The sequence below is a fragment of the Aedes albopictus genome, chromosome 3 (assembly GCF_035046485.1).
Source record: "Aedes albopictus strain Foshan chromosome 3, AalbF5, whole genome shotgun sequence".
Taxonomy (NCBI): domain Eukaryota; kingdom Metazoa; phylum Arthropoda; class Insecta; order Diptera; family Culicidae; genus Aedes; species Aedes albopictus.
In genome coordinates, this window is record NC_085138.1 from 107,278,341 (window position 1) to 107,296,936 (window position 18,596).

At 39.6% G+C, this 18,596-nt stretch overlaps 1 protein-coding gene across 1 annotated transcript in view; it reads left to right on the forward strand.

Annotated features, from left to right (window-relative positions):
* Nucleotides 1–18,300, forward strand: part of LOC109416022 (thioester-containing protein 1 allele R1) — a 59,354-nt gene extending 41,054 nt beyond the window's left edge. Inside the window, exons 3-13 of the mRNA XM_019689989.3 lie at nucleotides 10,559–10,898; nucleotides 10,963–11,228; nucleotides 11,285–11,379; nucleotides 11,436–11,685; nucleotides 11,747–11,962; nucleotides 13,231–13,270; nucleotides 13,339–13,752; nucleotides 16,158–16,451; nucleotides 16,518–17,779; nucleotides 17,840–17,996; nucleotides 18,058–18,300. Of these exons, the coding sequence (XP_019545534.3) occupies nucleotides 10,559–10,898; nucleotides 10,963–11,228; nucleotides 11,285–11,379; nucleotides 11,436–11,685; nucleotides 11,747–11,962; nucleotides 13,231–13,270; nucleotides 13,339–13,752; nucleotides 16,158–16,451; nucleotides 16,518–17,779; nucleotides 17,840–17,996; nucleotides 18,058–18,146 (3,423 nt within the window). The 3' untranslated portion in view covers nucleotides 18,147–18,300. The remainder of the gene's footprint in view (nucleotides 1–10,558; nucleotides 10,899–10,962; nucleotides 11,229–11,284; nucleotides 11,380–11,435; nucleotides 11,686–11,746; nucleotides 11,963–13,230; nucleotides 13,271–13,338; nucleotides 13,753–16,157; nucleotides 16,452–16,517; nucleotides 17,780–17,839; nucleotides 17,997–18,057) is intronic.
* Nucleotides 18,301–18,596: the final 296 nt, after the last annotated feature.

An 18,596-nucleotide genomic window follows, 5' to 3' on the forward strand; every position in this document is an offset into this window, starting at 1 on the left:
TAGCATGGATTCGACGCGTAAATAAATTTCTGATAGATTCATGCAAAAAGATTGAAAATCCATCAAGAATTGACAAAGTTATTAGCGGTCAAAACCTAACCACTTTTCGTTACATGCTCAAATTTTCTGTTTTCTGAATTGTACCCCCATATCTTGCCGAACGACGTTATTCAACGTCAAAAAAAAATCAAATTTTCTCCATACAGACCGTTCCATACAAAAAAAAGTTTCGCAAAGTTTCGCTTCGGGACTACTTCTTTGTCTTTGTTCAGGATCCCTGGGAGACATTGAAATCAAAATTGGCTGGTACTAGCTGCTATTCTGCAATTCCAATCAAGATGTCGGTGATGATTGATGATTGCTATATAAAATCACCCTATTGACCTCTGATGAAACATTTGGTCGTCATGGCCGCTTTTCTCGGTAGATCAATCATAGTGCAGTCTAAATTTGGTCTTGGATCTCTTAGCGAAGCGTGTTTTTACGAAATGGAAAACAATTTGTAAATAGGAACAGAAATCTTTAAACGTCTAAAAGTATGCAATGCTCTTATAATTTCATGCTATTCGAAACTGTCGTGTTAAAACAACCTGTTCAACATGTTTTTCATGTTTTTCAGGCACAAACCCTATGAATAGGAGCAAGACATTATGAAATTGACGCGACAATATTTTTGGCCACCTGTTTGTATGGAGCCGCCCCATAGTGGGCTGGTTCGGAGGCTTTCAAGTCGGCTCGCAAGGCCTACAGGAAAGCTCTCCGGTCTGCTGAACGATCCGGCTGAAAAAAAACTAGGAGTGGGTAATGTCTGAGACATAACCGCAATGTTGACGTAGGACAAAGACTGGAACGAGATTCCGACTTTTATATTTCCATAATATACAATGTTTATTGTTATGACAATACAAATGGTGGACTGATGTGTTGAGTAAAGTTGTTGTGATCGCTTTCGCTGAACGCATTCATAACCCAACAAACATTTTTGCTGTATCACACTTAAATTCAGAAATTGATCTCGGTAAACGGTTTACCGAGAATCCAACAGCTGATATCTCGGTAAAATATTTACTGATTCTCGGTAAACCAGTGAAGACAATTGTCAGACAAAAGAGGCACAAAACAAGCAACAAAGAAGGTGCGACGATTACTCTTTATCCCTACTGGTAACAGATAATGACATGATCTCGAAATTTTTTGTTGCAGACAAAACGGAAGCTGAATTTGTTGCGTACTTTTCAACTCGTGAATAATCAATTATTGCTAACCCAAAGTCGAAACGGTTTGATGATAGAGCTTCACCAGAGTTGCAGTGTTTACCGACTCGAAGTTACCGTTCGAAAATCGCAATGCAAGGCTTAAAAATCTCTAAACTCGTGGTGTACGATGTTAATCCCATTATTTTCAAGTTGGGACAAACTTATGTCGCATGGGTTTGTTTGTCGCAACACAGGTTGCGACATTGTCATTATTGTTGCGCGATGGTTGAATTTTGATTCACTGCGGTAAACCATTACCGAGTCTCGGTGGACTTTGCCGAGATCTCGGTAAAAAGTTTGATTACCGAGATCTCGGCAAAGTTTTAACGACATCTCGGTAAAACTTTTACCGAGAAAGTGAAAATTATTACCGGATTCTCGGATGTTGGATTCTCGGCAATCCGTTTGCTGAGGTCGGCGATTTAATTTAAGTGTGATAAGAGTAAAACAAATCACTCTTAAGCTAACTTTAACTCAAGAAGCTGTTATTCAGCTGAATTATTAGATAATTGAACGGCATTAGATAGATCTTTTCAACTAAAGTTTAACGTGAAACTCTTCCGACAATGAGCCATTTTATGAAGTGACAACAATGTTGATGATGATATTGGTTTTCACGGGTTATTGGACGCTACCTTCTGTCAAAATTCATTCATAAAATCGGCTCGTAAAATGGACTATACACACTCAATCCTGAATTGCCTGTTCAGCATTTTTTTGACGAAAATAGAACAGCAGAACTATTTCGGTAGCTTCGGTAATCAATTTTACTGAGGCTCAGTACAACAGCTGTCAAACCTGGTGCAAAAGGTAAACAATGCAGTATAGCTGTATACAGCTGTTCTATTTTCGTCAAAAATTTACCGAACACGGTACTCCAAATTAAGTGTGTACGTTGTTTTCATCCGGGAAGAACATATTAGTGGCCGACTTCACTATTGCTGAACTACCAAGCTTTCAGTCTGTCGCTTTTAATTATCCGAATCATAACTCTTGAGGCATCATTTTCACTGATCCTGGAAAAGACCGTTTATAAAACGGAAGATTTTGGCAAGGCAACTGCATGAACTCATCACGCAATGTGATTTTACCCATACCAAGGGGCTAATCGCTTGGAACATTGTGCCAAGAGGTACCAAGCACACCGTCTTATACGCTGTGTGGCACACCGAGGCACTCTGAGGCACAATTTTGACACTTGAGTTTGGGTGAAAAAACTAGGCAACCATGTGCATTTGACCTGCAAAATGAAAACAAACAGTTGGTTGTCTTGGTAGTTGCCAAGCAAAATCTGAATCATCAAGCAGTGGCACTTCGGGGCACACTGAGGCACAATTAATACCCGTTGGCACACTGAAAATAATTGGCGCAAGTAAAGATGTGCTCAGCGACTCCCCCTTGACCCATACTGAATGTGGCCGTTTGCTGTCGTGGATTAGATTCCTGGTGCTGCCACCACGATAGCCGAGAGTCATCGCTGAGTTTGTGTGCTGCTGCCAAGCTGGGAGGTGACATCTCCCTTCTCCTTGACTGATCCAAGGAAAATGACGAAAGATAACAGAGGAAACAGCTGTTACGCCCCTAGATTAGCAGATGAAGCTCCTCCCATTCGGCGGGCTTTCCAGTTTATTCCGTTTGTATGACCCACCCACATTGTGTCAGACGCTTCAAACGACTAATCAACCGTTCTTTGAGGCAATTTTTAATCGAACGGATAAACTAATTGAAGTATTGAATAGTTAAGATCATTTTAATTCGATAAATATTAGAATGAAGCAATGTTCCAGGCACATTTGTCCGAATAAGATAATGCGTTGTTAAATTTCGTGTAGAAAGATTAGTGATCGATTTTGCTGTTGCTGAGCCACCAAGCATTCAACCATTCACTTTTCGAATGCACTACACTTTTACCGATCGATGGAATATATCCGAAAATTATCCGGTTCATAATTCTTAAGGAATAATTTTCTCTGGTCCTGAGAAGGTCCGTTCAAATAACGGTTGATTTTAGAAAGACAATTGAAAATTATCCGCACTGAATGCGGAAAGCCATCGAAAACTGCCGCCGCCTGCTGCCGTGAATGAGATTCCTGGTTCTATCAGATAGATAGTCGAGAGTCGTCGCTGAGTTGGTGCGCAGCTTACCCAGCTGCGGAGGTAACTTCCATTGCCAGGCCCACCGCAGCCGTGATCAGTGGATGAGATTCCTGGTGCTATCACTCGTCGAAGTTGACGTGCTGCTGCGCAGCCGTGGACGTGATATCCACCTCCACCCTCCCTGACTGATCCAATGAAAATGACGAAAGAAATCAGAGGGAACAGCTTTTATGCCCCTAGATTAGCAGATGAAGCTCCTCCCATTCGGCGGGCTTTCCAGTTTATTTCGATTGCATGACCCGCCCCGCATGCTTCGGACGCTTCAAACGATTTTTAACCAAGAAATGAGAGAAATTTTTATTTAAGAAATAAAGTAACATTAAATATAAAAATATTTAGATCATTTTAATTCGAAAAATGCTAGAATTAAACAAGGGTTCGTCCTTAAATTACGGCACACAAAAATTAGTCATTTTCAACCCCTCCTCATCCCTATGTCACACTTTTTGTATGGGATCTCTGAAATTTTTGTATGGGTCGTCACACTTTGCTGACACCCCCCCCCCCCTTTTTAACGTGACGTAATTTCTCAACGCTCCCCAATGTTTCACGAAAAATGGTTCTGATAGGACAATGCGTTGCTAAATTCTGGGTGGAACGATTAGTGGCCGGAATTCAATCTCTCATTTCTCGATTGAACCATACTTTTCTCGATTGATGGAATGAAATTATCTGATTTCCAACTTTTGAGGAATTATTTTCGGTGGTCCTGAAAAGGACCGTTTGATTATTTGACGATTTTAGGAACGAAATGGCATGAAAACATCATGTCACGCAATTCGTGTTGGTGTTCTCCTTGCTAAATATAGGATGCCACCGAAATCTGGTACGCCGCTTTCTGCCATGGATGAGATTCCTGGTGCTATCCGCAAGATAGCCGAGAGTTTTGCGGCTGGGTTGATGTGTTACTGTTCAAGCTGTGGAGGTGACATCCACCCACCCTGCCTGACTGATCCAACGAAAATGACGAAAGAAATCAGAGGAACAGCTTTTATGTCCCTAGATTGGCAGATGAAGCTCCTCCCATTCGGCTGGCTTTCCAGTTTATTTCGTTTGCATGTCCCGCCCCGCATGCACCAGACGCTTGAAACGGTTAATCAACCGAGAAATGAGAAAATTTTCATTTAACGAATAAAGTAATCAAAATATTGGAAGATTTAGATAATTTTAATTCGAAAAATGGTTAAATTAAACAATGTTTCACGAAAAATGCTCTGGATAGGATAAAGCGTTGCTAAATTCCTGGTGGAATCATTAGTGGCCGGCATCATTATTGTTGCGGGGCCACCAAGCATACAATATTTCACTTTTCGGTTGCACCACACTTTTACCGAGCGATGGAATGAAATAATTATCTGATTCACAACTCTTGAGGAATAATTTTCTATGGTCCTGAAAAGAACCGTTTGAATATTGAACGATTTCAGACAGAAAATTGGCATGAATTAATCATGCCACGCAATGCGTGTTAAATTTCTCCGTGCTGAATGCTGAACGCAGTCGAAAATTGGCCCGCCGCTTGCTGCCGTGGATGAGATTAGTGATCGCCCTCACTGTTGCTGAACCACCACCAAGAATTCAATCTTGCACTATTTGGTTTCACTACACTTTCTCGGTCGATGCAGGAATTAACTCTCTAGGAAGCATTTTCGAAGAAGTTGAAATCAATTCATCATGCCACGCAATGCGTGTTGGATTTCTCCGTGCTGTTTGCTGGAAGCCGTCGAAAATTGGCCCGCCGCTTGCTGCCGTGGGTGCGATTCCGGATTTTGCTGCTGCCTCTGCCACCACCGTCGATCAGTCCGATGTTCACTTCCTTGGTTTGCCGCGTTAGACGGTTAGATGGCGAATGTGCAACAGCACCCTTGCCGAAAACCACCGCCACCGAGCCGACACGGCCGTCAAAGAAGAATGACGAAAACGCAAACGAAGAAAGTGGGCAGCTCTCGTTCGATGCGTTCACCTCGAGACGACAAAGACAAATGAGGGAAGATGCGAAGAAGCAGTAGCTTTTATATTCGACGGGAGCATCCAAAATGTGCTCGATCGTGATTGGCTGGAATAAACATGGGTTTACTTTTCCCAATTTTTCAATAGTTTGCTATTGAAAATCAGCAAATGTTAATATTGGACATAATTGGTGTAAAGATTTGCAATCTATTGGAGCCAAAATTTTGAAAATTCAACGAGAAATGGCTGAGTTATTAACGCTCAAAATCTCCACTTCAAACGTAACGCGGCCGATTTCTGAAAATTTAGAATGACACCCGGTATAGAAAAGAGAGACGTAGTCCTACGTCAAAAACCTTAGTACAAATGTTTTCAGCTTGAGTGAAGTCAGTCGGTTAAATAAAAACCTTGCGAAATCTTAGGATTTACCCTGAAACTCCCTGATACACTCTCGAACCCCATGTAACGCACTTGATAACATCCGAAACCCCCGAAAACGCTTGCGCAATGCCTCTGAACCCAGTCTAAAAATGTTGTGCGTAAGACTTCCTGTAACGCCTCCGAAACCCCCTTAAGACCCACTTGGACACCATGTAGCGCACGGAAGACGCTCGGAAACCCCCGAAAACGTACCGGTAACGCCTACAAAGCCCGTCGAAAATGCTCTGAAACTCTGCAATACTTTCGAAAACCCCTTCAAATCCCCTCAAACCACTCTGAGATCCCCTGGTACCTCGCGGAAACCCCTTGGGACCTCCCCAAATAACACACTTGTCACCGAAGAGTCACGGCGGCGCAGGTTTTTGTTACGCATAAGTCATTATGACTTTCTTCTAACAAATAAACACATACTTGCTAGAAGTAAGTCACAATAACTTCTGCGCAACAAAAGTCTGCGCCGCCGTGACTCTTCGGTGACAAGTGTGTTACTTGGGTCCTGAAACGCCCCTGCAACTTCCTTTGTGCTCCCCGTGGTCCCCGTTACCGCAATAGTTACCACCATTATTAAATTTTCTTATGCACAATAATGGTTCTGAGCAGCTTTCCCTCTTTTTGACGTTGAATAACGTCCTTCGGCAACATATAGGGGTGTAACTTCAGAAAACCGAAAATTTGAGCATGTAACGAAAAGTGGTTAGATTTTGACCGCTAATAACTCTGTCATTTATTGATGGATTTTCAAATTTTTTGCATGAATTGATCACAAATGTATCTACGCATCGAATCTATCTAAGGTTACTATTGATTTTCAACAACAAACTATTGAAAATTTGAGAAAAGTGAACCCATGTTTTATCCAGCCCATCACGTTCGAGCACAGTTTTGGATTTCTCCGTCGACCGCCGAGCAGTATAAAAGATAATCTTCTTCTCCTCTTCCTTCATTCTTCACCAATTCGTCGATGGGTACGCATCGGCGGAGAGCTGTGCAGTTTGCTCCGTTTGCGTTTTCGTTTAGTGTTCTTTGGCAAGTCGAGCGCGATGGTCGGTGCCTCTTCGCGCGCGGCGGCTCGTTTACCGGATCTGAGACGGAGGAGCACAGCTCAGTTTGCATTTTCGCTCAGCATTCTCACAGCACATTCTCACGCTGTCGACCGCGTGGACGAACGGACGCATCGACGACAACCGAGCAGCAGCGGCGGTGGGGAATAATTTATCATTTCCCCAGTTCGGAAGCGGATGGGCGCCGACGACACGGCAGCAACGTGGTTTGGTTTTGTGAAATCAAAATTAATCAGTCCTTATTAGGGCTACAATTCTAAATTTCACGTAAGAGTTGATTCGAATTCCTCTAGAAAGCGAAGAATCGCAAGTGCAAACATTTTGAAACCTACTTCGAGAGCACCGCCGAACACGGTACAAGCACCGCCAGCAAACCTAGCAGCAGCAGCGGCGGTGGCTTATTCGCATTTTCCCAGTGCGGTAGCAGATAAGCATGGCAACAACTGGAAATATTTTAATCGCTTGATGTCGAATTTATTCGGTGACAAAAGCATACACTAATGCGCGCATAATAAATCTGCTTAAAATTTCGTCAACTTTGAAAAATGGCAGGTTTGTTGGAAAATGAAAACTGTTAACCAGCGTTGCCAAATTTCAATAAGAATTTTAGAATTTCAAATATCTGTAATCTTTAGAAATGTTGGTCGAAAATACATGACTTTTGCACTATATACTGTCATTCTTTATTAAACATTATAATATTTCAGACTCTAGTTTAATTTAAAAACACTTCACTAATACTTCACTTTTGCAAAAGAAAATAAAAAATGAATAACTCCTTTAAAGAAAAACTAGAAAGGACGAGCAAATTCCTTTTAATTCTACTACTGTGCTTATCTTCGGACAGATAGGCCTATTTCGTCTGTGACTTACAGACTTCTTCAGTGTCAAGTGCTCGACTTATAATATTGGTTAATCCTAAGCCTATCTACTGATTTGGTAATGACTAATAATAATCATTTTAGTATATTTTAATACTCCGCTATAATTAATGCATATAAATTTGTATGATATCGTTGAATTTTACTCCCCTCACACCTAACCAATCACGTCCGAGAGGAGAAGCCAGGCCATTGTGCCGTATAAAAGTAAACTGCATTTTCTCATCTTCCATGATTCTTTCTTCACGCTAACGCCGCTCAGCACTAAAGTGCATAATTTCCAGACTACACCAAAAATGTGTAACCCTTGCACATTTACAAAATCAGCTCCAGTGTCCGCAAAATTGTTAAAATCGCAAAAATTTTTGTACGCCAATCTAGGTAGGATTACTAGTGACCTTGGAAAACAAAAAAAAAATCAACATTTCGCATCTAGAAGAGTGTACGAGCTGTTTTTTGAGAATGTGTAACTGCTACACATTTTTGTGTGGTCTGGAAATTATGCACTTATGAGTAGGTCTTACACATTTTAGTGCTGAGCAGTTTTAGCGTGTTGACCCCTCGAGGGGATCGCATCGAAGAAGAGCTAGCCAGTTTCTCCGTTTGCGTTTTCCATCAGTATGCTTTGGCAAGCCGAGCGCGGTGGTTGTCGGCTGTTACGCTCTGCTTCGTATCATCGTTGAACGCGGCGCCAGTGGAGTAATCAGCCAGTTCAAACTGGTGCGCGCAACAACGAGGGCTTTCTTTTGCCCCGAGTTTGCGCATCATCACCATCGGAATCAATGCCACCGATGCCGTTCTGGATTTGATTGCATAGCTACCGATTTTCACCTCATGCAACAATTGAACGATTATTGTACAACAAATAAAATTAAACAGCCTTTCTAAGGGCTTCAAAAATGTTCCTCACAAGAGTGAATCGAATAATTTTCTTAGACGACGCGTCGGGTCACAAATATGTCAAAACCGACTAAGTCCTAAAACCGTAGCATAAACTTTGCAAGCGGAATAGTGGAAATATATTAGATTGTTGTAGCATCCTTTATATTTCCCTGCCAAATTTTAATGTGTGCTGTGTCCGCAAAAATTAAACATTTCTATGCCCATTTTTGCCACACAATCTAGAAGAAAACTGTATGATATCTAGAAATTCTTAGTTATATAATTACATATCGGTAATTCCAGTCCACCAATTAGCAAAAGCTTAATGATTTGCATTTTTGAATGATCTGTTGGATTGCGTCTGTTTAAATTCTTATAAAATGAACGGTTACCAAGACAATTCTGTTATAGGTAAAGATTTTTAACGGGTTTTGAAAAATTCGTTTATGGAAATATTTTAAAACCAAGTACTAGGCGGAACAAGTCTTATATATATGTATATAAACCTGCAAAACCTGCAGAGAAATTATGCGAGAGGATTTGAAATCTGCTTAAATTTTCTTCGCAAAATAATTACCTGTTAGCATCCAAAGAAATTCAAAGGTCTAGCAAACTACAGTTGGCCCGCTGAAATTATTCTGCAAATTGACTCACTGTATTTCGAGAGCAACAACATAGTTTAATGAAAGAGAAACTAGTTAGGACTACCAGTACCTGGTTGCCCATAAATGGTGAACCAAGAAAACCTATTGCCGGGCTAGTACACATGTGTCCCAGCAAATTTATGACCTATTCAAATTGAACGGCAAAGTTCATAAGGAATGAATCGGATCGAAAATAATGATGAATTGTAAACTCCACTATCAATTGCCGTCTACAATCAAACTAAACCAAACCAAAATTTCACATGACAGTCTTTATCAATTGGAGGTTTGAGTGTTCGACTGTTTGGATGCACTAGATGTTGGAATTCTCGGCTTTGCAGTCTCCAAACTCCTTGGAACGACAACGGGTTTAATTCGTCCCTACGTTTCGGCAATGTCGTTCCAAGGAGTTTGGAGACTGCATAGCCGAGAATTCCAACATCTAGTCTTTATCAATGTTAATACAGCATTCAATAATCGAAACTAATGCATAAACGGACGTTATTCAACGTCAGACTTGCGGTCATGTCTAGTATACAACCCCTCCAACTTTTATGAAGTGCATAAAAAAGTTGCCACAAAGTCCCTTTGAGGCCACAAAACTCACGAATAGATGAACCGATCAGCATGACTCTTGCTCGGTTCAATTCGTCTTTGGGCGGCTGTGTTTATAAGTTGAAGAAATTACGGAAACCATCTGAAATGTGTGAAGATGGTGAAATTACTGATTTCTCTATGAGCTGGGCAGAATATCGACGCAATTGAAATGGAATCAATCTTTAGTGCGCTGCTGTGATGAACTCAACAGTTGTCAACCAACCAAACCTTAGCAAGACAAAGTTTGCCGGGACAGCTAGTTAATGATAAAGTTCAAATATGGAAATAAAAATATTTTCCGATTTTATCACTGTTCCTGTTCTATCACCCTAAAACTCACAAGGTGATAATATCGGCACATTACTGTATTGCCGGAATTGTCGGTGCGGCCCACGGGACGCACTCATTTTTGCGTGATTTCGTCAAATCACGAAAAGTCACGAAAGTAATTTCAGTTACAGTGTACAACGTTATCCTCGATACTAAGCTAAATACTGAAGCTTCAATACGATTTTGCATGTAAATAAAGTGGTTCTAATTTTGTGGATAAAATGCACAAAGTGCTCATTATGTCAACTCACTGTATTTTCTGCATGCTCTGTACATCAAAATAGCCAGGTACTGAATCCAGCACCTTCTATATTCCCGTTATCGTTGACTGTGAATTAAAAAAATATTGTTCTTTTTAGGGTATTATTTCCAACGATAAATCCCAGCAGTTCGAGGTTCGGGAACACCTGTTGCCCAAGTTTGGCATCAAAGTAGAACCTTCGCGCATTTTGCTAATATCCGAGATGGAGATCCGCTTGAACATCGAGTCCTACTACACATTCGGGAGTGCAGTCCGGGGAAACATTGTTGTAAAATTGGTCGACCGAAATAAACAAAATTCAAGCACTCACAGTATATCGAGGACTTTTGTTGAAAAGGATGTCTTCCGGTTCGAGCTGGAGGATGAACTCGATACTGAGTATGAAAAGGATTATGCCATGGTGATGGTCAACGTTTCACTGACGGAAGAGTTTTCCAGTAAGTGAAATGAGGAATGGTATTTTGTTTAAAGATTTATGTAAACGTATTCAATTTAATTCAGATTTCACGAGGCACGTATCAAGGCAAATTCTTGTATACGAACACCCGTATAAGATTACACTTATTAAGGCCGCGAGTAACTACCGGCCTAACGTTCCATATCACTGCAAACTGTTGGTCAAAGATCACAATGGGGTTCCAGTAACAAACCGGTTGATAACAGCCAAGACGGATGCAGGTGAGGAACGGTCAACGAAGACTGACAGCCAAGGAATTGCAACTTTAGACCTTCCCATGCCATATGCTGCAGACGCAGTGGACATATCGGTGAGTATTCTTCCTATAAGATTCGTTGATCATACTGACCATTGCTTTTATATTAGGTTACCTTTGAAAACAGGGACTACGAAAATGTTTATAGTATAACAGGAATGGTAGGGGTATCAACCCAGTACCTGCAAATTTCCCTGCTCAAAAGGTTTTCATTAAACCAATAGAAAGTTAAGTAATTGTATTAATTCGGAATCTTTTCAGAAATGTAAAGGAGTCGACTGTGAGCTTCATTGTTAAGTCGAACGAAAAGTTCTCTCATTTGTTTTACTTTGTAACAAGCCGTGGAAACATTTTGTTGGCAAAATATGAGCGGTTTTCTAACAAAGTAAAATATACGATTAATTTTAAACTTACCGTAGATATGACGGTACAGTCTAAGCTGCTTGTCTACACACTCAATTCCGGTCAGCTGATTATGGATTATTTTGAACTGGACTATTTTGCCAACGAAGTGAGTCGGGTCCAAAAAGTAGTGATAATCCGTGAAAAATAAATAATTTCTTTATTTTTAGTTCGAGTTTTCATTGGAAGAATACACATTTCAGCCAGATCAAGATGTTGAAATAAATGTCAAAGCGGAGAAAGATTCGTATGTAGCTTTTCAGGGAATCGACCAAGGAGCTCTTCTACTGGGACAAGAGGGATTCGGATTAACGAAGGAGCATGTTCTTGAAGATCTTAATGAATACACTCCTTATCATGGTGATCTCAACATTGACGCCACAAATGTAAGATGTTATCGTGGACAAACAGATGTAGCATAGAACATATCGTCGGTTTCCTGCAATAGGGGTACAACTCAAAAAATGTGAATTTTCAGAATTAGCGTTTGAAAATTGGCAATCTTGAAGCACATCCTACAAGTTCACTTATTTCTCTCATTATTAGACAAAAGTAATCGAATTTTGATTGTTGTATCATGGAAAGGGACTGAAGGACTATCTGTTTCATGAATTTTAGATTACTATTTTTCATCGACTATTGAAAAAGTTGACTGATTTTGAGTTGTGCCCTTATTGCGGAAAATTGGTGAAAATGCGAAAATCTCGAGTTTCTCAACGAATTTCAGAACGGGTCTTTGTGACATGAAAGTTTGCATAGTTTTTTATCATTTGCCATCAAAATCTCAAAAATGACAAATTTTGAGTTGTGCCCTTATTGCAGGAAACCGACGATATCTACATATCATAAATTCAAACCCGCATACATATCGTCGGTTTCCTGCAATAGGGACTCAACTCAACATTTGTCATTTTTGAGATTTTGTTGGCAAATGATGGAAAACTATGCAAACTTTCATCTCACAAAGACCCGTTCCGAAACTCGTTGAGAAATTCGAGATTTTTGCATTTTCACCAATATTCCGCAATAAAGGCACCACTCAAAATCAGTCAACTTTTTTAATAATCGTTGAAAAATAGTAATCCAAAATTCATGAAACAGATAGTCCTTCAGCCCCTGTCCATGATACAACAATCAAAATTCGTTTACTTTTGTCAAATAATGAGATAAATAAGTGAATTTTGGAGGAGGTGCTTCAAGTTTGCCAATTTTCAAACGCTTATCTGAAAATTCACATATTTTGAGTTGTGCCCCTATTGCAGGAAACCGACGATATCATCGGTTTCCTGCAATAGGTGTACAACTCAAAAAATGTGAATTTTCAGATAAGCGATTGCATATTCATTTACTTCACTCATCGTTTGACAAAAGTAAACGAATTTTGATTGTTATATCATGGACATGGACTTGTAGGGCTATCCGCTTCATGAATTTCGGATGACTATTTTTAACGACTATTGTGTTTCCCAACGAATTTGCCATTTGCCATCAAAAACTCAAAATTGACAAATTTAGAATTGTGCTCCTATTGCAGGAATCGTCGGTTTCCTTCGTATATAATGTAAAACTATCACAAACGGCTGTATATATTTGCTTGTCTATGTAGTTCTTATACGTATTATTCCTTATAACTGAACTCTTTTCTTTCCGACAGTCTTTTGGTCTATTTTCGAGAATGGGTTCAAATGATCAAGGTAATAAAACATTTGATGCTAGATAGTAATTGTGGTTGTGTAATGTGTTGTATCTCTTCTGATTTTAGATGAACCAAACCGCAATAAGCGCTCAATATACCGTCCAAAACGTCAAACGACAGTTAAGCCCATACTCCTCAGAACTGATTTCCCTGAATCGTGGCTCTGGACGAACTACACAATGAGAAATCATATGTACCTAACCGTATCTGACGTAATACCCCATACAATCACTTCCTGGTATGTGACTGGGTTTGCCCTGAGCCCTACTCGAGGATTGGGACTGGTAAATGCACCGGCGAAGCTGACTGTTTTCAAGCCGTTCTACATTATTGCAAACCTGCCGTACTCGATCAAACGAAATGAAACTGTCCGAATACAGGTGACCCTGTTCAACTTTTTGTCCAATTCGTTGACAACGGACGTCACTTTGTACAACAAGAGAGATGAGATTGAGTTCGTGGATCAGACATCGCATGACAGTAAGTAGCATTGGATTTTTTTTCTGGAGTGGGTCCGGTCAAGATTGCTCCAAGGTTGCATGGTGACCAGACTTGAATTTGAATACAACCATATGCCAACATACTGCCCCTACTTAACTGACGGAATTGTAATTAAAATGGCTTGGATGGAATTCCACATTCAAAAGTAGTGTTTTATTTTTATTTTTTGCCTTTCAGGGATTTTTTCCAGGAGTTTAATCTGGGGATTCCTCCAGGCTTTACCTCTGGGGATATTCCCAGAAGTTCCCTCTAAGATCACTTTCAGGAGTTCCTTCCAGTGCACAATGGTCCGTGAGCCGTTTTTATTTGGAAATAGTAGTTTACGCAGCAAGGTGCAGAATGAAGATTTTTACAGCACAAGTCATACATTTATCCAACGAGGCTTGCCGAGTTAGATAATTACGACGAGTGCTGTAAAAATCGAGTTCTGCACCGAGTTGAGTACACTCATAGCACAATTATGAGTCACTCAAGAAGCAATGATTTCATAATATGAATCGATATTCATACAAAAATAACCCTTTCATTATTCTTATGTAATATTTTTATCTTGTTAAATTCACTCTAGGTGGTGAAAATTACTAAAAGGTTGGTAAATAATGAAAACCACAATTATGGGTCAAAATTGGCTGTGTAACAATTATGGGTCAATTTGTTGCCTATTGTGGGTCACACAAGAGGAATCGGCTCAATAATAATGTTTTGTCTATTTTTTCAATGAACGATCACTTATTCTCGGTAGATCAACTATAGTAGAATCTAAACCTGGTCTCAAACCTCTTAACGAAGCGTGTTTTCACGATTTGGAATACATTTTACAAAATTAGAAAAAAATCTCCAACACAACCACCGACACCACTGCACAAAAAGTGACCCATAATTGTGTGATTTTCGGTGTACCTTAGCACAATAATAAGTCACTTAAATTTTGCCTGAAATGAGCTAATTAACTGCAATCACATGAATTTCCACATTAAGAACGTAAAGTATACCTTTGTTCTGATGGCGATACCATTTTGCACTTGAAAATCACTTATTTAAGCTCGCTTTTACAGAACTTACAGAAGCAGCGCACGCACTTTTGCGATATTCACAATCGTAGCGTTACCTTGACAGATGGTTTTGCGCGAACAAAAAATTATTGAAAATATGGATGTTTGGACGTATAAGACAAAACAAATCAACTTATGTACGAAAAATGATAATGGCTAACAAAATCTTGAAATTAATTAGAATTTATCTATTAAAGTTGAAAGTGATCAATAACTGTGTGTGACCCATAATTGTGCAATGAGTGTACTTATCAAAAGGATGAATAATCACAATGATGAAAAATCAGTGATATATCGTCCCCTTAATGCTAGAACTAGGTAACTCGAAATTTGACGTTTTTGAGTTGAATATACCATTATATCAAGCTTTTTGAGCTCTACAATATATCCAAAGACCAATGAAATACGATTATAAACGACAAAAATATTCACTAGTTTCAAAACTAGGTATCTCAGTGTAGAATACAAGAACTGGGTGCTATAACTAGGTAACTGGGAAAACCATATCTATTTCCAACCGCACAGGTTAAAAGCTATCGGCTGCTAGGACATGGAAATGTTACTTGCCATTCTTTTGTTAGTAGATTGAAAATCTACTACTGTTTTTGATTTTAGGCCTTAAAACCTAAAAAAAATACTTGTATTGATATAGCTAAAAACCGTGACTGTTCGTAGACGATTATTTACGAACATTTTGAGGTGTCATGTGGTGACATAGCAGGCATCCTAGCAAAATCAGTAATTACACGTTAATTTCAATATGTGAATCCTTTTAAATTTGCATAATGCAACAAGAAAACTGAAAAGAATGATATCTATAGTGGTAAAAACTAGGTATCTCAGAACATCTCCTCCATTGCTTATGTTGCGTTTTGAGTGCTATAACTAGGTAACTCGACATTTTTTTTACCATTTATTGTTTTTATCAAAGGTTTAAACCAAAATAGTTCAAAACTTTTTCTTGTAGCAGAATGAATAGAAGCTGAATAAGCAATCAATGCAAAAAAAAATATTATTTTAAAGGCTCCATACCTTTGGAACAACTGCATGAAAAATTGTAAAATTTTCAAAGTCGTTTTTCTCGAAACTATGATTTTCGAGTTACCTAGTTCTAGCATTAAGGGGACGATATGATAATTTTCTTTGGTGTTGTAAGATTTTTGGTTGGTGTTTTCTGATCGAAAACAACATCGATCCTTCAATTTTGGTACAATTTCGGGCTTCAATTGTCCTGGAGATAGTCACATGTATTATTGTATTCGGGCTTAAGGATTTTAACTTCCAAAATCAACTTTTTGCCACTCGTTACATATATAACTATTATAATTCCAGCAAAACGTCGCAGAAAAGCAATAGTGGTGCCGTACTATCAACCAACATCAGTTTCGTTTCTTATCAAAGCCAAAAAGCTAGGTGAAATCGCCATCAAGATCGAAGCCGCCAGTCAATTGAGAACTGATGGACTAGAGCACATGCTTCGTGTAACTCCAGAGAGTCGACTGCGGAGCGAATCGCAATCACAATTCATCAACCTTCCTTCGCATGGCAGACAGAATTTTTCAGAAAAATTGGACATTCCGAAGGCTGCGGATCAAGGTTCGGTCAAAATTGAAGCAATTGTCCAGCGTAAGTATTGATCTGCGTTACGGTATTCAGTGCAGGGACAATTGGTGTTTTTTTAACCTATTTCAGATCACATCATGGGAACCGTTGCTCAGAACTTGAACAATTTGTTCGAAATCCCAACAACTGGTACTGGCAGTTTTAATCTTCTGACTTTCATTCCTAACGTAGTTATACTGGATTACATCAAAGAGATAAAGAAAAAAGAGCCCGTCATTGAACAAAAAGCCATAAATTATCTATCCACTGGATATAAAAACCAACTGAAGTACAGACATTCTAATGGAGCATTTGGACAATGGGATCCACCAGAGAATAAACCAAGCGTATTTTTGACGGCATTAGTTGCCAATGCTTTCAGCACTGCATCCAAACATATTGAAATCGACCAATCCATAATCACAACAGCTTTTTCTTGGATTGAAGGAAAACAGAAAGGGGACGGATGCTTCGAAGAAGATGGAGAAAAGATTTATGAACCCATGCAGAATAGTGCATCGTCCATTGCCCTCACGGCATTCATAGTTGTTGCCATCAAGGAAAATGAGAATACGGCTATACGATTCACCCAACTGATTAGAAAAGCAACGAACTGTTTGGCCGATAGCTTTTATTCGCTCACAAACACACATGACATAGCATTGGCTACTTATGCACTATCGTTGACGGGGCATGCAAAACGACTTGACTTCTTAAATAAACTCGTTTTAGAATCCCACCAACACGGCGAAGAACGCTACTGGGATAGCGAGCTACAAGTGGAAATTGCAGGATACGCCATTTTGTCTTACCTAGCACAGGATATGTACTTTGAGGCCATTCCCATCATGAAGTGGTTGAACAGACAACAATACTCTACTGGAGCTTTTTCCGGTGTTCACAGCACTTTTATTGCACTGAAAGCACTTGGAAAAATGGCTGCACATCTAATTACGAAACAAAACGATTACACTGTGCATATAAGATATGGTAAACATCATCAATCATTTGGGGTTGTATATTCAGACAATCTGAAACCGATCAGTCATGACCTTCCTGATGATACCCGCAAGGTTGACTTTGAAATTGTAGGTATTGGCTCTGGTGTACTCCAAGTGACGTATCAATACTTTTTGAATATCCAAGCAAACCCTGCACATTACGCTTCATTTGACTTAGATGTAAACGTTCTCGGTACCAGCACATTCGAGGTTCAAAACCTGCAAGTGTGTTTAAGTTATAAACAGAAGGAAGCTTATAAGTCTTCTGGAACTACTTTGGTGGAGGTTCACCTTCCAAGTGGACTCGTATTCCATGAGAACGCAGTTAAAGTTCGAAGCCGTCATGTAAAAGTATGTTTCATTGTCTAGATTTCTTCTTTCCGTTTTGTACATGTTACAACATATTTGTAGAAAACCGAACGAGCCTTCCACAACACCGTCATGCATGTTTACTATGATGAAGTGAGCACATATTATCAAGAGTGCTTCGAAATAACGGCCTACCGGAAATATCAGATCGCTCTGCACCGACCGGCCCACGTAATAGTATATGATACCAATAATATGGGTAAGATTGCTTCAAGACAATAATGGGTCGAATAATAATTGGAACTGTTTTGCTATTGCAGATAAGTACGCTGTAAAATCGTATGAAGGCAAGGTGCTACAGCCGTGCCAAATATGTGACAGGGAGGATTGCAGATCGATGGATTGTTAGCGCACATGGACCGAAAGAATTGATGATTTCATCAAAACGAAGACCAGTTATGTTCAACAATGACGATAGAGTAAGGTTTCTGTTCTGTACATGTTCACTGTAACAGACTAAATAAATAAATGAAACAAAACTATTATTTTTTTATTCTTCAATCACTTAACCTAATTTACCAGGCGGCTGTTGTCGTTTTCGTTTTTGATTCAGTTCCAACCTGGGTTGGAACTGGATGAGATCACAGTTTCAACCCCAACCCGACTTCGGTTTCGCTTGTACTAAAGTTTGTTTGAGTTTGTTTGACGTTTGTTTGTTTACACATTTTCCGCCAATCCAGTTCCAACCCAGGTTCAAAAACGAATTCGACATGTGATCCACTACGTGCTGAACCCCAAACAAATAATCGTTTCAGGACCAACAATTGAAAAAGGCAAAATATTTTTCCACACAGAATAT